At 37.4% G+C, this 18,645-nt stretch overlaps 3 protein-coding genes across 3 annotated transcripts; 2 read left to right on the forward strand and 1 right to left on the reverse strand.

Moving 5' to 3' along the window:
* Positions 1–1,067: 1,067 nt before the first annotated feature.
* On the reverse strand, positions 1,068–3,854 carry LOC135151342 (uncharacterized). The gene is made up of 2 exons (XM_064089648.1): positions 3,029–3,854; positions 1,068–2,496 (listed from the first exon to the last, which is right to left on the reverse strand). Exons 1-2 carry the CDS (start codon positions 3,814–3,816, stop codon positions 1,284–1,286), a joined length of 2,001 nt encoding a protein of 666 aa, XP_063945718.1. The 5' UTR covers positions 3,817–3,854; the 3' UTR covers positions 1,068–1,283.
* A 1,549-nt stretch (positions 3,855–5,403) lies between these two features.
* Positions 5,404–7,776, forward strand: LOC108212910 (uncharacterized). Its single transcript, XM_017384622.2, has 2 exons — positions 5,404–6,383; positions 6,470–7,776. Exons 1-2 carry the CDS (start codon positions 5,581–5,583, stop codon positions 7,584–7,586), a joined length of 1,920 nt encoding a protein of 639 aa, XP_017240111.1. The 5' UTR covers positions 5,404–5,580; the 3' UTR covers positions 7,587–7,776.
* A 2,144-nt stretch (positions 7,777–9,920) lies between these two features.
* On the forward strand, positions 9,921–16,644 carry LOC108212908 (uncharacterized). The gene is made up of 4 exons (XM_064090138.1): positions 9,921–10,806; positions 11,221–11,704; positions 13,969–14,900; positions 15,391–16,644. Exons 1-4 carry the CDS (start codon positions 10,019–10,021, stop codon positions 16,547–16,549), a joined length of 3,363 nt encoding a protein of 1,120 aa, XP_063946208.1. The 5' UTR covers positions 9,921–10,018; the 3' UTR covers positions 16,550–16,644.
* The last annotated feature ends 2,001 nt before the right edge of the window (positions 16,645–18,645 follow it).

Raw genomic sequence — 18,645 nt, forward strand, 5'->3', positions numbered from 1 at the left:
AAGCAGGGCTGTGCGGCAGATCAGGGTCTTGGAGCATTTCTAGAGCATTCCCAACTTGTAAGTAGGAGAGAGAAATGAGGGAAAGGGTGAGAAAAAAAAGGAGAAAAGTGAATATTTTATTGTTCGAAAAAGTATGAAGAATGGTTCCACAATTCTTAAAAATGAAGAAACTGCTCTGCTGGAGTTTAAGGAACTGCTTTGCTGGAGTTGTGTTTTCTGTCATATTCCTTATTATAATAGCTTAGGACGAAACACAACACGAAATTGTGGTTTGAAGTGATATTTTGGTTCTGTTCTAAAAGTCGGTGATTAATCACGATTAATCACCGATTAATCCATGTTCCGTAGCTCGCCGAACTGATTAAATCTCCGATTAATCACCGATCAATCCGATTAATTCAATTAATCTCCGATTAATCCTTGTTCCGTGACTTCGCCGATTAAGTCCGATTCCCGCTTTCTACAACACTGAATTTTGGACATTTTTTAAGGAAGCAACAATAGAGGCTTTTTGTTGTTAAATAGTACTCCCATTGTCCCTCTCAATTGTTTACATTAAGAGACGAGTCTCGACACACATTTTAATGCTCTTATAAAATATAGTTTGATAAATTATGTTGAACTTTTCTTCTTTTGAACGAAGGTTTAATGTTTATTTTTCAAAAAAAAAAAAAAAGGTTCATTGTACCAAAAAGAATTTTTTAAAAAAAATAAGTAACAAAACTATGTTTTATATGCGCTTTAATATGCCTGCCGAGCAATGCAAAAAAAAAGTGTAAAGAAATGAGAGAGACAAAGAGAGTAACATTTTGTGCCATTTTTCAAATGAAAACCTTTTGAGACTAAACAGTGACATTTGGGCCAGTACCTATTAGTTACTCTCTGCTTTGTCTCTTTCCCCATTTTAATTTGCGGAAACATATGATTGTCTTGTGATTTTTTGGTCTCAAGAAAATTTTGTAAGATTCAAGCTTTGATATATCTAAAACTCCATGTAGAATGGTTATAGTGGCCATGTCTTCAATTGTTTACATGTTTAAAACGTGTTCTAAATATTGAGTTGTATAAATGTAACAAGCTTGCTTCAAGCCTTCAACTATCAAAGATTAGCACATGAGTTACTTAGATATGTCAAACCCTTCTCATTAGTCCTTAACATTGTACAAAAGATGATAATTAAATATGGTATCACAACAGGACTCTTCTTAGGAGGCGGTTGGACAGTAGATGAGAATGAGAATCGGAAATTTGAATGAGGGGTATGGAATGAAGGGTACCACAGATCAATCTAAAAGATTTGCTTGTTGCAGGGCCAGAATGATCAAATCTCTGAATGTTTCCAGAGGCATCAGAAGATCACCGGTAACAGGCACGGGGACACAAAATACACATAAGAAATAATTACAACGTGAACACCGAAAGTATAATCCGCTAGCAATGTTGCCATGGCCATGTCCTTGACTGCAGGAGAAAAATTTATGAAAACGCTCGGGGTATCTATCGTTCTTTTGGTACACTAAAGTTAATTTGTGGTGATGAAAATCTGGACGATCTTCCATAATGCCCGTCTTGATGTTATACGGAGGCATAATGCATTCGGGATGAAAACAATGATCACATCCAGTACAGCGAAACAACCAAGTTTCTTGATTCACTTGTATCTCACATATCTCGCAATATTTTGTGCCCTTGAAATATATTGGAGGATACAACAAGGATATGGTGTGAGAGTCCCATCGGTGAGTCATGCTTCGTGGAATCACGAAAGCACAGCATTGGTGGATTTGGATGCCACTGCAAGTCTCACATCTGTAATCAAAGCCGCAGACTATGAATTCTAAGCACAAGTTGCATGTTTTTGCTGAGGCCTCGGAGTAATCACTGATTGAATTATAATGCTGAATTAAGGGGTGACTGTGATAATCATGTTTGATCTTTTTGGGAGCCAAACAACAGAAAATATCACAATTTGTGTCGCAGATAAAGCAGGAGTAGATGAATCCATTGGTGATATTTCCACAGAGGCAGCAACGCGAAAGTTTAGAAATATAGTACGTGAGTGAAAGAGAGTGTTGCGGATTTACTAAACATTTTCCTGCTGGCAATGTCCGTGGTAAGTGATTGGCGCAGAAAATGTGGAGAAAGAAGTTGCAACCGAGGCAGGCGTAGTACTTATTTTGATTTGAGATGGGAAGAGTGCATCCGTTACATACTATCATGTCATGAATATGATCACTCTTATCTTTGCCCTTGCCCTTAAATTCTTCCAAAAGGATCAGTGGATGTTTCGTATGACTCCAGTGATTTATCACGAGATCATCCTCCTCCTCCTCCTCCTTATCATCTTCTTTTATCCGGTTGCTTGACTGGTGCTGTTGCTGTCCCATCAGAATCGCGATCAAGGAGTCGGTCATATGTAATGGAAAATGAGGAAGTTGGAGGTATGTTTCTGCAACACTCTCCTCCTCACATTTTGCTTCCAAATTTTCTTCTGATCTGAAATACTTGATCCAGTCAGAAAGTAAAGTGAATAGGAAAGACGCGGTAGTATAATGTATGTATACCAAGTGTCAAGCAGTGTTGTAAAAAGCGAAAATCTGACTTAATCGGTGAAGTCGCGGAATAAGGATTAATCGGAGATTAATTGAATTGTTCGGGGATTAATCGGATTGATCGGTGATTTATCAGATATTTAATCAGTTCGGTGAGTTATGGAACAGAGATTAATCGTGATTAATCACCGACTTTTAGAACAGAGGTGTCAAGTAACTAGTATTATTCAACACTCCCCTCGGTCCATGCGACTGAACAAGACAAATAACAAACCAAACACATTATGTAGCCAGTTCATCTAAAACCTTAAGGTATTAGTCGTATTTAATGCATTTATGCCAATGTGAAATAGGAAGTATGAAACACATATGAACTAAAAAATAGGGGAGCAGTTTTTATTTTTTTAAACAGAATTTGAGAAATATATATTTATGAAAAGCGGAAAGAAATTGACAAAAGAAGGAAGGATTCATACGCTAATAATGCAGCAGCACATAATATGTGGACGAAGTACCCAGAATCTTCACAAAAATAGGACCAATTATCTTCCACAACTCTGCTTTTGCAGATGTGGCAATGTTGTATGAAGACGCGGTACATGTGAGGAATGGAATAGATGAGGTTTAGAGTGTCCTCCTGATGAAATCGGAGCTTAATGGTGGATGGTGAAGCAGCACAAGTACTGTGGATCCAAAATTGACATGGAAGGCAAGTATAACACATGTCTCTAAAAATGTAACCACAAGCATCACACCCTGAATTGATTGTCGTCGCCACTAAGGTTAATGTGTGCTGCTCATGTGCTTGATGATCAAGCATCGGCTCTGTTGTAGCACATTTTATGCACAAGCCATACCTGAATAAAGTAACAGATTTAGCAGAAAATATGTCGACTGGATATGTATCACGACAAACCTCACAATAGTAGACCGACATTGTTTCAGTAATTTCACACCAACAGAGGTCACAAATGTTGGCATCTGGAACAGGATAGTTTGGGAGAGTGTTATTGAAGTGACGGCCAAGGGTGAGCGGATGTTGTGGGTGGTTAAGGTGTGTGATTTGCGTCGGTAATTCTGCACACTTTTTGTGAAGGAAGAAATGGAGAGGGCCATCCTCTTCAAGGCAAGTGTAGATGGGATCAAAGCCTCCAGCAAGAGGCAAATCACACATTCCACACTTACCTTTCCCTGCCATACTAATATCCACCTCCTCTATCAACTTCAATTCATGCTCATGGCTTTCGTGTTTCATCGTGTTCATCCTTTTGAGAGGATTGCACTGACTAACAAAGAAATGGATTGCAACAAGTTTGTTCTACATATCCTCTTTATTTTTCATTTTATATATATTACTAAGATACCTTGCTTGGGGGAGTAAAGACTATAAGAGGGCGTTTGGAAATGTGCATTTCATTTGAAATGATGGATTTCAAATGACTGATAGATTTCAAATGACAAAAATTGAGTTGTCATTTTAAATTCTCGGGTTTATATTGATATTTGAATGTCAGGATTATTTGATCAAATCCAAAATTTTAAATGAAATCCAGGTTTCCAAACATGCCATAAATTTAATTGCTGGCTATGGCTAGGGAGCTCAGAATAATCATCGCAACAAGTCAAGGATAATGCGAGTATGTTTGCAAATCAATTAAAGAATTAAAGGCTTTAATTGATTATTAAAGTACTAGGTATCGAGCATACCTAAAACCTCAAGTTGCTAGGATACTGAAGCTCCTCTTCACTTGAAGCCCCACTTTGGATCGAAGAGTGGATACTCACGTCGATCTTTGGGCAACCTCAACCTGAGCTCTAATACTATGTAAATTAATTAGCGTATCTAAAATCCTAAGTGTTAGCAGTGTGGCTTAATAGCAGGACTAGATGTGTGAGCTTTAGCTGAGGTATGTGACCGTGTTGTAACTTCGTGATAAAGATATACGATTCAGTTAATACTCAGATTAGCTAGAGCGTGTAGCAAATCTGATCAGATCAAAGGAAAAGGTTTGAACTTGACGAGACTATCAGGCTGATGAACTAACTGCGCTGCTGTAGTGCATTTTATGTTGTTTTGTCTTCGACTTTTATGCTGTAATGCATTTTCACCATTCAGTTTATAGTTATGATACAATTATAAACACAACGTCTTAAATGTATACAATTCAGGGGACGGTGGGAGTATAACGGAAGAATTGAGATACATTCTTAAAGAAATGCTGAAGCAGGAGATTGCTGAATACGTTTGTCTACACTGAGGCCTCTGGCTCTGCTTTATTATAAAATAATCTGCTAAAGCAGAATCAAGCTCAATCTAATTTATATGACGAATATTTTTTATGTGTTGCAGGATTTTACTTATTAATTATACATGATACTTTGCTTACAATCTTAAAGTAGGTGTTTAGACATCTTTAGCAAACAAGCTAACCATCAACTTGTTGAGGTGTTGATCCTCTTTTCCTTCTAACTCTACACGATCTAGCGTTTTGAAACCTAAACGCTATTTCATGTAACGCCACACCGTGTTATGTTTTGTAGTGTTTTTCAGACCTAAACACAACACGATCTAGCGTTTTCTATCAAAAATCAAAACACTGGATTATTCTGTCGTTAATAAATGATATTTTGGGTCATTTCTCATAACTCTATTATTTTGGACATTACTTATGGATTTTGTGGCATCTGGGGCCTTTTCTCAACACTTGTTCATAAGCATTGGTAAGATCTGGTTTAGATGCTAATCAATACACTAATCTATCTTTTTGGCCAGGCCCGCAACTCAGATTCCTCTATCCTAGACTTGTGATGAAGGTTATTCCTAGACTTAACAAATCAAAATTAGCTTGATTAACTTTAATGTCTTTACTCCCTGGAAGCTTGGTATTGCTATATATAGCACGGTAAAAGATCTGGGAGGACATATGAATCGTGCTTGTTTTAACCTGTTTCGCCTTTCTAATCTGTTTTAAACCTTTTTTTTCCCATCTAAACTTGTTTTTTCTTCAGTAGTCACCTTACTCAAAAAATGGTGACACTGAAACATGATAGCCATGAGCATGAACTCAATCTTACAGAAGTTGATGCTTATATGGTAGGGAAAGGCAAGTGTGGTGTTTGCGAAATGCAGATTAATGAAGCCTCTTCGATATACAAATGCCTTAGAGAAGATTGTCCTAACAATTCGCTATCATTATTCTTCTTTCTCCACAAAAGCTGCGCGGAATTACCAAAACAAATCACGCACCCTCACCACCCACAGCACTCGCTTGTCCTTGGCCGTGAGTATAATCAAGAAATTGTGAAATTGACGAGAGGATCACTTCCACACCTCACAGCATGCAAGCTTTGCTCGCGTCAGATAGATGAACAAATGTGGAACTATTTTTGTAAGGCTTGTTCTTATGAGTTTCTGCTTCCAACCAATGCATACCTACATATTTTTACGTTTTCTTTGTGCATAAGATGCGCTATAATGGAGCCGGCTATTCATCATGAAGGACACAAGCATCACAGATTAACGTTACTAAGGAGGCAGCTCTCGTTAATCTGTGATGCTTGTGGAATAACAAAAGAAAATGACTTTTGTTATTCATGCCTCCCGTGTCAATTCTGGATCCACAGCAGTTGTGCTGCTTCACCAGCCACCATTAAGCTCCGGTTTCACCAGGACGACACGCTCCACCTGATCTATTCTGTTCCTCACATGTACAGAAGCTTCACGAGACACTGCCAAATCTGTAAGAATGAAGTTTTGAAAGATAAGTGGGCTTATTTCTGCGAAGACTCTGGATATTTCGTCCACATAACGTGTGCCAGAACATTGTTAGCGTACGCTCTCTAACTCCTTGTTTCAACTAAGTCTATGAATTCTAAGTCGGTTTCTCATTTCTGACTGCATGTGTAATTTTTTTCAGATATGGCGAAAATGAGATTAAACACGAGGCAGAGGAGGAAGAGGAGGATTATGCACAACCACATCCTGATCTGCTGCAATTTCCATTGCCTAGCACCGACTCTTTAGTCGCGAATCTGCTGGCATACCACCAATTAAAAAATCCATCAACCATAACCAATCCAATAGCAGAGGAGCCAGTAATTCAGCATTGGAGTCATGAACATCATCCATTGGTTCTCTCGGAAAAATCTACTTTCAAGGGTGATGCTGACAGTGATGATGATGAGAACGACGACATCTTAATTTGCAACGGATGCACTACTCCCATCTTAAATCAACACAAATACTATCAGTGCATCCGCTGCAACTACTTCCTCCATATTTCCTGCGCCAATCACTTGCCAATCAAGTTCCCCGCGGGAAAATGTCTAGCAGACCCTGACCACTCTCTCAACCTCGACAAATTAGAAATTAAATTGGGACGTAATTTATCTATTGCCTTCTGCCACTCCTGCCATCTACCAACCAATGGATTCGGCTATCGTTGCAATAGCTGTTCCAAACTTACTGACATCATCTGTTGCTTGTTACCAGACAAGATCAAACACGATAGCCACAAGCACGCCTTGGTCCAGCATTTTAATCATCCTTCATTCAAAATGTACCAAAACATTTGCACCGCATGCTTAGCACCCGTGCTGGATGGATTCGACTACAGATGTGAAACATGCATCGACGTCCAGATCCATCAGCATTGCGCGATGCTATATCCAAAATCCATTACTCACCGCTTTGACTCGCACACAATCTCTCTGCTATATCCTCCAATATATTACAAGGGCATTAAATACTGCGAGATCTGTGAGCTTCAAGTCAATCCAGAAGCTTGGTTGTATTGGTGTCGCCACTGCGACCAATGTTTCCATCCTAATTGCATTCGGGCATGGCATAATATGAAGCTTGGCGACAAAATATTTAATGGCGGAATTCACCGCCATAAGTTAACATTAGTGGCAATAGACAAAGATCGATACCCTCAGCGTATTCATAAATCTCTCGCGTGTAATCAAGGACATGATAATGGCAGCAGTCTGGACGTCTACTTGGAGTGTGCTGGTTGTTTTTTTATTTTGTAGATCTTGTAATAAAACCCAAGGTACGTCTGGTTCAAGGTTAACGAGCCCGGTTACCTCAACTCGGAATCCAATTAGCGAAAATCGGAACCCAGTTAGTGAGAATCGGAACCTCGACCCCATATCTTGGTATACCCCTTGGGATATTTCCCGATTCCAGTTTTAATCTACCATCTAAATGCCCCCTGGTTGTTTCTTACACCGAAAGAAGTTGTAGTAAATCTTAGTCAATTACACAGGTTCAGTACATCATTCTATCTTTACACATGGTGATAATTTATCTCTCACAATGAACCTTCATTCTTTTTAAACAATAAGCTTATAAATCAGTATCTGTTTAACAGTAATTCTATTTCTCCCGACCGAAATTCTTGTGTTTCGTCATATATACAAGTTGAATATAATCAGTGAAGGGTATATTTTTAGTAATTGAATTTTAATGACTATATCTGATTTTTTATGCGGATTCTTGATAATGTTACATGATAATGTTACAGAGTTAGTATAGTTTCTTTAAGATTTAAGGTTAATGCTTCAAAATTTATTTTGAGAATTCAAAAAATTTAAAATACAATCAACAATCGCACAAACTCCATCATCATCATTTTATGAAGTCCATCATCAGTATTTGAATACCTTGGATTTTAAACAATCCCAATCAAATGTCATAATTTAAACAATCCCAATCAAATGTCATAATTTAAAATCCTGATCGAATATCACCTTTTTTTTGAATCTGAGTTGAATATCATCAGGTTTCATGAATAAAAAAATTATTTAAAATCTCAATTGAATATACCATTTTAGCATGTTATATTGTTAGTTATAAGTGTTGGAGTTACATAACAAATGTAAATATTCGCTCTGATACCATGTTATGCTTGCACAGAGAAATCAAGAAATGTGGAAAAACTAACTGTATTCGTTGATTGAATAGAGTTCTGTACAAAGCTATATATAGACTAAGACTAGAGCTACGCCGGAAGTTTGTTACAAAGTTATGCTATGCTATGCTGAGCTGTAAAGTTACAGCTGTAAAATAACAAGAATAAATAAATATATTTACATTTGTTATGTAACTCCAACAATAAGATATATTATATTTGTATATATTATTATCATATTTTACGCATATGCAATAATAATACTTCTTTTATAACTTTATACAAAATTATAGATAAAATTTTAAGTTTGATGATTAGCAAAAAATATAACTATAAGCTATTATTAAACTGATATAATAAATGAAAAGAATTGTTATATTATATTGTATAATAGATTATGTGCTAAAAACAATTGTGATATGTGACCAACAATTTATTCAAGATAAAATAATTTTTATTGAATAATATTTGTGTACGATAATTAATAAATTGAATTTGTCTAATAAAAGAAAATTAAATTCTAAAATTTTTTCATTCAGACTAAAAAAATTAACAAATAACAATTTTTGTTTATCATTCATATTATTCATTCATTCAGAATTTTAATCGTTTAGAAAAACTATTCAAATTTAACAAATGACTCAGTGTCGCTTGACTAATTTTAAAATAATGACTTATCTACTTATATAATTTATATTATAAAATATTCATGATTTATTAAAAGTATAATAATAAAACTAAATATGATAGGTTAGTTATTTGAGTGATGGAATCAATTTTTACTTCAAAATTTATATATAAAAAAATATTCAAAAAATACATCCTATCAATTTTTGAATTTTTGATATTATTGATAATTTACATCATTTGCTAATACATGAATAAGTTCTGGGTGAACATTCTCCTTATGGTACCATCAGCTAATGAACTAGAGTGTCCAGCTATGGAGTGAGCTACTTTGTTTGCTGATCGCCTCACAAATTTTAAGGTTACATCACTTAATCTTAAATCCCCAAGTATGAGAAGTTATTCTGCAAAGTCAGGATTCTATATGCCTTGTTTACAACTTGACTGAGCTTCTATCAGAGTTCCTGTATGATCTCTGGCCACCATAGCGTAAGTGTAAGAATTGGATTCATCAAAAATTCTTAGTATCAATAAAAAGCGGTAACAAGAGTTCTTCAAAACATGTTAGTATCAATAAAATAGTCCAAGTCGTACCAACCTTGAACCAGACAAGCTACCCAGTATTCTTTACTTGTGACTATGCGTATTCTCAACTTGTAAAGATAACACACCGTAAAATTTTTATTTTCTTAATTAATTTACTCCTAATATTCTTGTTACTTTGTTTTCTTCTTGTAATGTCACCTTTATTCCTACTACTCCGCAAGCATAGTATCCTAGTACACATATATATAATTGATGAAACACATAGGCACTATCATATTCTTATTCTTTTTAAAAATTAAACACACTCGCACATCCATTCCAATTTTCGACCTCCTTCGTAGAGCGGGGGAGATACCATCTGACCAGAAGATCATCGGAATGGCAACAATCAAGCATGACAGGCATGAGCATGAGCTAAACTTGATAAAAGGCGTCGATGTCAACATGGCTGGAAAAGGTGCATGTGGGGTGTGCGAAATGCCTCTTATTGGAGCCTCCGATCAAATATACACTTGCCTCGAAAAAAATTGCCATATCAATTTTTTCTTCCTGCACAAAAAATGTGTAGAATTACCCACCCGAATCACCCACCTTAACCACCCTCAACACCCCCTCACCCTCGGCCACCACCTGATCACTCAAGAACTGCTGAGCTACGTGTCGCCAGATGCCCCCTTATGCGACATTTGTCTCCGCGGAATTGATGAGGCCATGTCTGTCTACTACTGCGAGGTCTGCAGTGAAGTGGTCAGTGTGTCATCTACTAAATCTTTGTCTTTATTCGCGTACCTCTTGTGCATAAGCTGCGCGACAGTAGAGTCTGTTCTTGATCATCCAGGACACGAGGCACACATTTTAACCTTGGTGCCCAGGTTGATATATTCGAGGTGTGATGCTTGTGGTCTGCAACAATATGACATGTGTTACACATGTCTCGAATGTCAATTCTGGATCCATGTGAGTTGTGCTGTTTCTCCACCTACCATCAAGCTCCGATTTCACGAGGATGATACTCTGCATCTCGTCTATTCTGTTCCTCCCATGTACCGCAGCTTCCTCAAGCGTTGCAGCATCTGCAAGAACCCTGTTTTGGAAGAATATTGGGCTTATTTTTGCGAAGATTCAGGGTATTTCGTCCACATTCGTTGTGCAACTAGATTGTTAGCGTAAGGATGCTCCCTCCTTCACTGTTTTGAATACAATTAACAAATTTTAGCTGATACTCCCTCCGTCCCAACCATTTTTTTACACTTTCCTTTCTGAGATGTCTCGTCCAATTCTTCACATCTCAAACCTACTAAATATAGTAGCTTCTATAATATAAATCAACTACTCCCACTAATTTTATCCACTATACTTACTTTATACATTAAATATTATCAGACAGTCACACCACTATCCTCCTTTTCTTACTTTTTTACTCTTACTTTACTTATTTTCTTAACCTCCGTGCCTAAAAGAAATGTAAGCATTTAGTCCGGACGGAGGGAGTATAGTTTTTTAGTGTAAAAACATGTCATTACATGCATACATGCATCTTTATGGTTTTGTTTCCTTTTCTGACTTGTTCAATGTTTCAGATCAGGTAATTTTTCTGAAATTAAACGAGACGAAGAGAATGATGGAGAAACATACCCTGATCTGCTTCATTTTCCATTGCCTACAAAGGATTCTTTAACCGCGATTCTGATGACAAAGTACCAGAACCTAATTAAAGAAGAAGGTGATGATGACCATACTGGTGTCGATGGCAGTGAGGACGATGAGGAGGAGACTTTACTGATAGATCACTGGAGTCATCTGCAGCATCCACTGATTCTCTTGGAAGAAATTAAGGATGCTCATAATGATAGTGATCATATCCACGACATGTTAGTCTGCAACGGATGTACTCTGCCCATCTCAAATCAAATAAATTACTACGGATGCCTCGGCTGCAACTTTTTTCTCCACATTTCTTGTGCTAAACACTTGCCACTGCAATTGCCACCCGGAAGATGTGTAAATGACCCACAACACTCTCTGCAGCTCTATTTCTATCTAAAACATCTGAATGCTACACTTGCCTAGGATTAACCAATGGATTCATATATGCCTGCAACATCTGTTCCACCACTTATGATATCTTTTGTTGCTTATCACCCAAGAAGATCAAACATGATTGTCACAGCCACCCCCTGGTTCAGCAATATTACGCGATAAATCCAAGTATTCTTCGCAGTAGCTTATATGAATCATGCAATGCATGTTCACAATTCATAATTTGTGGTTTCAGATACAAATGTGAGACTTGCAGTGGCATCCAGATTCACCAACATTGCGCCCTATCATTTCCCAAAACCATGTCTCATCGATGGGACCCTCACATCATGTCCTTGATATATCCTCCAATATATTACAAGGGCATAAAGTACTGTGAGATCTGCGAGATGGAAGTAAACAGAGAAGGCTGGTTGTATCGGTGTAACAAATGCGATCACTGTTTTCATCCTACCTGCATTGTACCACCTCATAACATGAAGACTGGCATTACCCTAGATCATGATTCTCATCTCCACAAGTTAACTTTACTGATGATAGACACTCATAGATACCCGGCACGAATCAATAATCTTCTCCAGTCGTGCAGTCGAGGACATGTCAGTAATCAAAAATTTAACTATCAATGTTTGGGGTGTAATTATATTTTATGTTGGAATTGTGTCGATGGATATAGCAAAGAAGATATTAACAAGCCTTATAGATGGCTTCTAGATTATATTTATGAGCTCCCGAGTACAGAAGGTCGTTCGGCTTGAAGAGTGGAGCATGAACACCTAATTTGTGCCTTGGCATCGTACCTTGTGGTGAAGGCTTTAATATGCATATGTATTTATGTATTAAAATTTGATAGTCAGATGATTGCTCGTTACAGATAAATTGTTGTTTGTTCACCTGAATATATATATGAACTTTACGTCCAGAACACATATGTATGTTAGTAACATACATCCGGCAGAAAAAAATGCTAGATGAGAAAATCTTAGAATGAGATAATTTTCCACCGGATGATACTGCTCCACCTCCTGTATGCACATATAAAATTTAGAGCTAAACTGTACGACGCTTTTTTTACGTTGATAGTATTCCCTGACATTCATTTCCTTGTACAATTGTCCGGAACAAATTGTTTAAGAATAGGGTTATAATTCGAGCCGGGCCGAGTTCAATTCGAGTCAAGTTTAATCGAGTCGAGCCGAGCTGGCTCGTTTAACTAATCGAGCCTAAATCTCTGCCCGAACTCGACTCGTTTAATTGCATGAGTCGAGTCGAGCCGGCTTGTTTAGCTAAACAAGCCGGTTTTAACGAGTCGAGCGAGCCAACTCGTATAATTCTAAACGAGCCGGTTTTAACGAGTCGAGCGAGCCAACTCATATAATTTTACACACTTAATCCAGTCTAAAACTTTACCCAAACTCGGCTCGTTTATTTTCACGAGTCGAGTCGAGCCAACTCGTGTAACTAAACGAGCCGGAACCTTTGCCCGAATTTGGCTCGTTAAAAGAGTCAAGTCGAGTCGAGCTGAGCCCGGTTAAACGAGTTCGAGCCGGGCGAGCTCGCTAGCAGCCCGACTCAAATTACAGCTCTATTTAAAAGCATTGATAAGGCCTCATTTCGATGCTAACTAAAATAGTAATTTTCATTCTGCAACTCTTGGTCACTTATTCTTAAGAGTAAATTTCAGCGAGTGGCCGCAATTTTTCAAATGTTACAAATAATCAACCAAAATTTAAAATTAGCAAATTCGTGGCTTACCTCCGCTTTTTAAAATAATGACGCCCGTCAAATAGACAGCTCTATCATAGCCGGGGATAAATTAGAATTTTAACCAAAAAATAACTGTCATGAGCAGTGCACTAACATTAACCTTCTCACACCCGGATCTTGCGGCAAAAAACGCGAGTGCCCACCACTGAAATCAAACAAAACCCTCACTCTCACACTGACACTATCACATTTGCTATACCCAGAAACCCACATTTGCTATACCCAGATATTATTGTATTCTAAGTCACGACATCTATCACAGGCTTTTTATCAAACAGTTGATGTGCATAGCTTAAGACCCGTACTTTACTTGAAGAATATAGACCATAATATAAACATTAGGGTGATTTTCCTAAAATACCTTGAGGTAAACTCCGGTCGTAGATTTGCTATTTTTAAATTTTGACCCATTTTTTACAACATTCGGAAAACTCCAGCTACCTCCTGAAATTTACTCTATTCCTAACTTGTGTCGGAAGTTATTCTTGACTTGTGACGGAGAAAATTAAATTTACCTTTTTTTTGCCCCAGAAGCAAGGTATCACTGCATGTATTTAGTGAAAGATTTGGGGAGATATACTAATCAAACTTGTTTTAACCCTTTTTTCCATTCAAACTTGTTTCAACTTTCAGCCCATTTTTCCGAAGGATCAATGGTGACCCTGAAACATGATAGCCATGACCACAAACTTGATCTAACAGAGGTGGATGATCATATGGTAGGCAAAGGCAAGTGTGGCATTTGCGAAATGCCTATTGCTGAAGCCTCTTCGATATACAAATGCCTCGAAAAAGATTGTCCTAATAACTCATTGTCCATAGTCTACTTTCTACACAAAACCTGTGCAGAATTACCAAATCAAATCACACACCCTCACCACCCACAACACTTGCTTGTTCTCAGCCGCGGATACAATCAACAATTTAGAAGAGTGACAAAAGGATCATATCCCCGCTCGACGGCTTGTAATCTTTGCCTGCAGGATATAAATGAGCAAATGTGGAATTACATGTGTGTGACTTGTCATTCTGCGGTCCAGTTTACAACTGATCGGTACTTGCACTTCTATAAGTTTGCTTTGTGCATAAGATGTGCTATTAGGGAGCCGTTTCTTCGTCATCAAGGACACCAGCATCACGCTTTAACCTTGTTGCGAAGACCAATCTCAATAGTCTGTGATGCTTGTGGAATTGGTGACAGTGACATCTGTTATACGTGCCTCCCGTGTCAATTCTGGATCCATAGCACTTGTGCTGCTGCACCGGCCACCATTAAGCTCCGGTTTCACCAGGACGACACTCTACGCCTCATCTATTCTATTCCTCACATGTACCAGGAGTTCAAGAAACATTGCAGCATCTGCAAGGGAAAAGTTGAGAAAGATCACTGGGCTTATTTCTGTGAAGACTCTGGATATTTCGTTCACATAAGATGTGCCACAACATTGCTAGCGTATGCTCTCCCGTCTCTATGTTAATTCGACATATTTTTGAGTGCTAATTAATTTTATCTGATATACTGATGAGTAATTTTCAAGATGGTGGCTAAAACTTTCAATTTTTTACAAAATGTTGGCTTATTTTGCAAAATAACAAAACTGTGGCCGGACTTTTCCTCTGCTTTTAAAAAAATGGTTATCATCACTTCTTGTTAATGATACGCCGTTAAGGATTAAAAATTAAAGAGTGTTTTCAAGATGGTGGCTAAAGTTTGTTGATAATCAGCAATATTTTGTGAAAATTTGAAAATTTTAGCCATCATCTTGAAATTTATTCTTTAATTTTTAATCTTTGATGGTGTATCATTAACAGGAGTTGGTCGCAGCCATTTTTTCAAAAAACAGAGAAAAAGCCGAGCCACAATCTTGTTATTTTAGAACTTCGGCCAATAAAAATTTTGAAACTTTGGCAACCGCCCTGAAATTTGTCTTAATTTATTACAGGTCTGGAGAAAATGAGATTAAATACGAGGCAGAGGCGGAACCTGAGGGGCACGGACTCTTTCCTGATCTGCTGCAGTTTCCATTGCCTTGCACCGACTCTTTAGTTGCGAATCTGCTTGCAAATTACCAATCAGGCAAGCCATTCTTGGCAAAAAAAAATAAAAAATCAGGCAAGCCATTAACCAATACTGATCCAATGAAAGATAAGCCAGTAATCAAACATTGGAGCCATGGTCATCCATTAATTCTATTGGAAAATTTTGATTTTGAGGATTACGCTGACAGTGAAGATGAGACGGATTATAACAACATAGATGAGATGTTGATATGCAACGGATGCACTATTCCCATCTCAAACGAACACAAATACTATGGCTGCATCCGCTGCAATCATTTCCTCCATAGTTCTTGTGCCAATCACTTGCCACTGAAGTTCCAATGTTTTCAAAACCCGAAACACTCTCTCAAATTAAAAAAATCAGGAACTAAATCAGGACTCGTAACCATCCTGTGCCACCTTTGCCAGCGAAGAACCAATGGATTTCACTATCACTGTCACAGCTGTTCTAAAAACATCGATCTAATCTGTTGTTTATTACCCGACAAGATCAAACATGAGTGTCACAAGCACACTCTCGTTCAATGTTACACTTCTCCTTCATACGATCATGCAGCAAGCGATTTATGCAATGCGTGCTGGGAACCCATATTTTGTGGCCTCAACTATAAATGTGAGACCTGCAGTGATGTGCACATCCACCACCAATGCGCCATGTTTTATCCAAAAAGCATTAGGCACCGCTTCGACTCTCACTCAATCTCTCTGTCATATCCTCCCATTTTTTACAAGGGCATTAAATACTGCGAGATCTGTGAGCTGCAAGTCAATCCAGAAGCCTGGTTGTATCGGTGCTGCAAATGTGATCAATGTTTCCATCCTCTCTGCATTCGGACATGGCATAATATGAAGCTAGGCGACACGGTTTCTCTTCGATCACTTCACCACCATGACTTAACATTAGTGATGATAGACAAAGAAATATATCCACAGCGTATTCACAAGAATCTCTGTTGTAGTCAAGGACATGATAACGACACTGTGGACATGTACTTGCAGTGTGCTGGTTGTAATTTATTGTTTTGTAGATTTTGTAACTGATTCTTGATTGTTACAAACAATCGAGAATCAATAAAATTCTGTTAGCAGCATTTTGCAACAAACTATGTATCAATAAAATTCTGTTATTTCGACAACTTGCCTACATCCCAGAGGCTGCTAATATTATTAGAATTTACAGAGTGCAGAAACAGATTCACCGGACTTTAAAGCGGTTTCCGACTTTAAACCTGAAAATGTCTGTATTAAGTTAGAAACCGACTTTAAGTCCTGACACAAAAAAAAGAAACCGACTTCAAGTCAAAAATAAGCGAGAAACTGACTTAAAATCATAAGTTAGTTTGAGTTTTTTTTTGAGTTTTTTTAATTATAAAAGTTATGCATAAACCCAAAGTTACTCATAAATCATTAATAAGTCAAAATTACCCGAACAGACATTTTAAACTCTCAGTCATCATGTCACGTAATAAACCTGAGTCAAACGGGCTCTTACTCACTAACAATATCTCTAAGTGTTTTTCTGAATTGTTTACCAAACTACTCCCACCATCCCAAAAAAAATATCGTTTTTGACTTTTGATTAGTCACATTTTGACTTTTGATTAGTCAAATTGACCATAATTTGATTGAAATTTATGTATATTATATAATGAAAAAAATTAAAATTATATCATTGGAAAGTACATCTAGTCTATTTTAAAATATAACTTTTGATTTCTTTTTTTTGAAGCAAAGGTGTTAATCTAATAACAAAAAGCCATACGGCATCTACACCAATGATCGAGTCGAACAAACAGTAATTTGCAATCGCCTGTTCTCATAAGGAGACAGTTAAACGATATTTTGAAGAAAATGTATATACAAATACAAGTACCCGCTTCATGCATCCTCGTTGATTTACTGGTACCCTCTTCATCATGCCCTGACAGAGCTATCGTTTGAGCTATCGACCAAAACGATGATTCCATACAAACTTTCATCACCAAATCAAAAACCCCGCTTACAATTAAGAAGCGAAAAACAAAACTCTCACCGGGGAGAGAAAACAACCTTAGATCTGAAGCACAACCACAAAAACAAGAGAAATCAGACTGAAAATCCACCCGCTTGAAAACAGAGAAGAAAGACACCGAAATCTCCGATGGTTTTTAGATCTAAGAATTCTCCCGAGAATAGATCCGGAGCAAAACCACAAAAAAAGAGAAATCAGACTGAAACTCACCCGCTTGGAAGAGAGACGGTGAAATCTCCGATGGTTTTAGATCTAAGTTTCCCGAGAAGATGTATTATTCAAAAAACTAAAAAGAAAAACAAAGCAATCAAGTGATTCGGGGCTTTCCACCGGTGAAAACCGATGGAAGCCCCAGGCGGCTACGACAAGAGAGAGACTAGAGAGAATTAGGGTTAAGGTAGAGAGAATTGCTTATTTGGTTTATTGTAACTTTTGATTTCTTAAAATAATAAATAAATGTTTTTTAGTATTTAGTCAAAAATTAGTCTTGACTTCTTGAAAATATTGGAAAGGACATGTGATTAGGTAGAGCTGTTCACGAACCGAGCCGAGCCGAGTTTTGACCGAACCGAGCCGAGCTTTAATTTTTTTTCTGACGAGCCGAGCCGAGCTTTTTAATCGAACAAAAATTGTGTTCAAGCTCGGCTCGTTAACTAACGAGCCGAACACGAGCTTGTTCGCGAACAAATACGAGCCGAGCCGAGTCGAGTCGAGTCGAGCCGAGCCAGAAAAAAAATAAGGACAAACCGCTAGTTGACTCTTAAAATAGCTAACCTAATAATTTCAATTTTTTTGAAACTTTGTTTATATCACTAAAATGTATATATGTTAACATCCATACAGTTGGATCGGTAAAAAATATTTTTTAAAATATTGAAACACTAAATTAGGATTAAACACTAGTTAGCGGTACTAGTCAAACTTCTACTTGCCTGTTAAAAACCAAATAAAATTATTATTTCCTAAAATTTTGTTTACATCACTAAAATATATATATATATATATTATGTTGAATTCTGAGTCCAATAACATATATAAATTATAAAAAAATCCCGAAAATATTACATTTTTTCGAGCTTTAACGAGCCGAACTCGAGCCGAACGAGCTCGAGCCGAACATACTAAA

This window comes from Daucus carota, chromosome 3 (assembly GCF_001625215.2).
Source record: "Daucus carota subsp. sativus chromosome 3, DH1 v3.0, whole genome shotgun sequence".
Lineage (NCBI taxonomy): Eukaryota > Viridiplantae > Streptophyta > Magnoliopsida > Apiales > Apiaceae > Daucus > Daucus carota.

Coding starts and splice junctions, on each gene's coding strand:
- LOC135151342 (XM_064089648.1), bottom strand. CDS start 3,816: ATGAACACGATGAAACACGAAAGCCATGAGCATGAATTGAAGTTGATA. Junction 2,497..3,028: donor TGTGCTGCTGCATTATTAGC/GTATGAATCCTT, acceptor CAAGTATTTCAG/ATCAGAAGAAAATTTGGAAG.
- LOC108212910 (XM_017384622.2), top strand. CDS start 5,581: ATGGTGACACTGAAACATGATAGCCATGAGCATGAACTCAATCTTACA. Junction 6,384..6,469: donor TGTGCCAGAACATTGTTAGC/GTACGCTCTCTA, acceptor AATTTTTTTCAG/ATATGGCGAAAATGAGATTA.
- LOC108212908 (XM_064090138.1), top strand. CDS start 10,019: ATGGCAACAATCAAGCATGACAGGCATGAGCATGAGCTAAACTTGATA. Junction 10,807..11,220: donor TGTGCAACTAGATTGTTAGC/GTAAGGATGCTC, acceptor TCAATGTTTCAG/ATCAGGTAATTTTTCTGAAA. Junction 11,705..13,968: donor AACATCTGAATGCTACACTT/GCCTAGGATTAA, acceptor ATTTACCTTTTT/TTTGCCCCAGAAGCAAGGTA.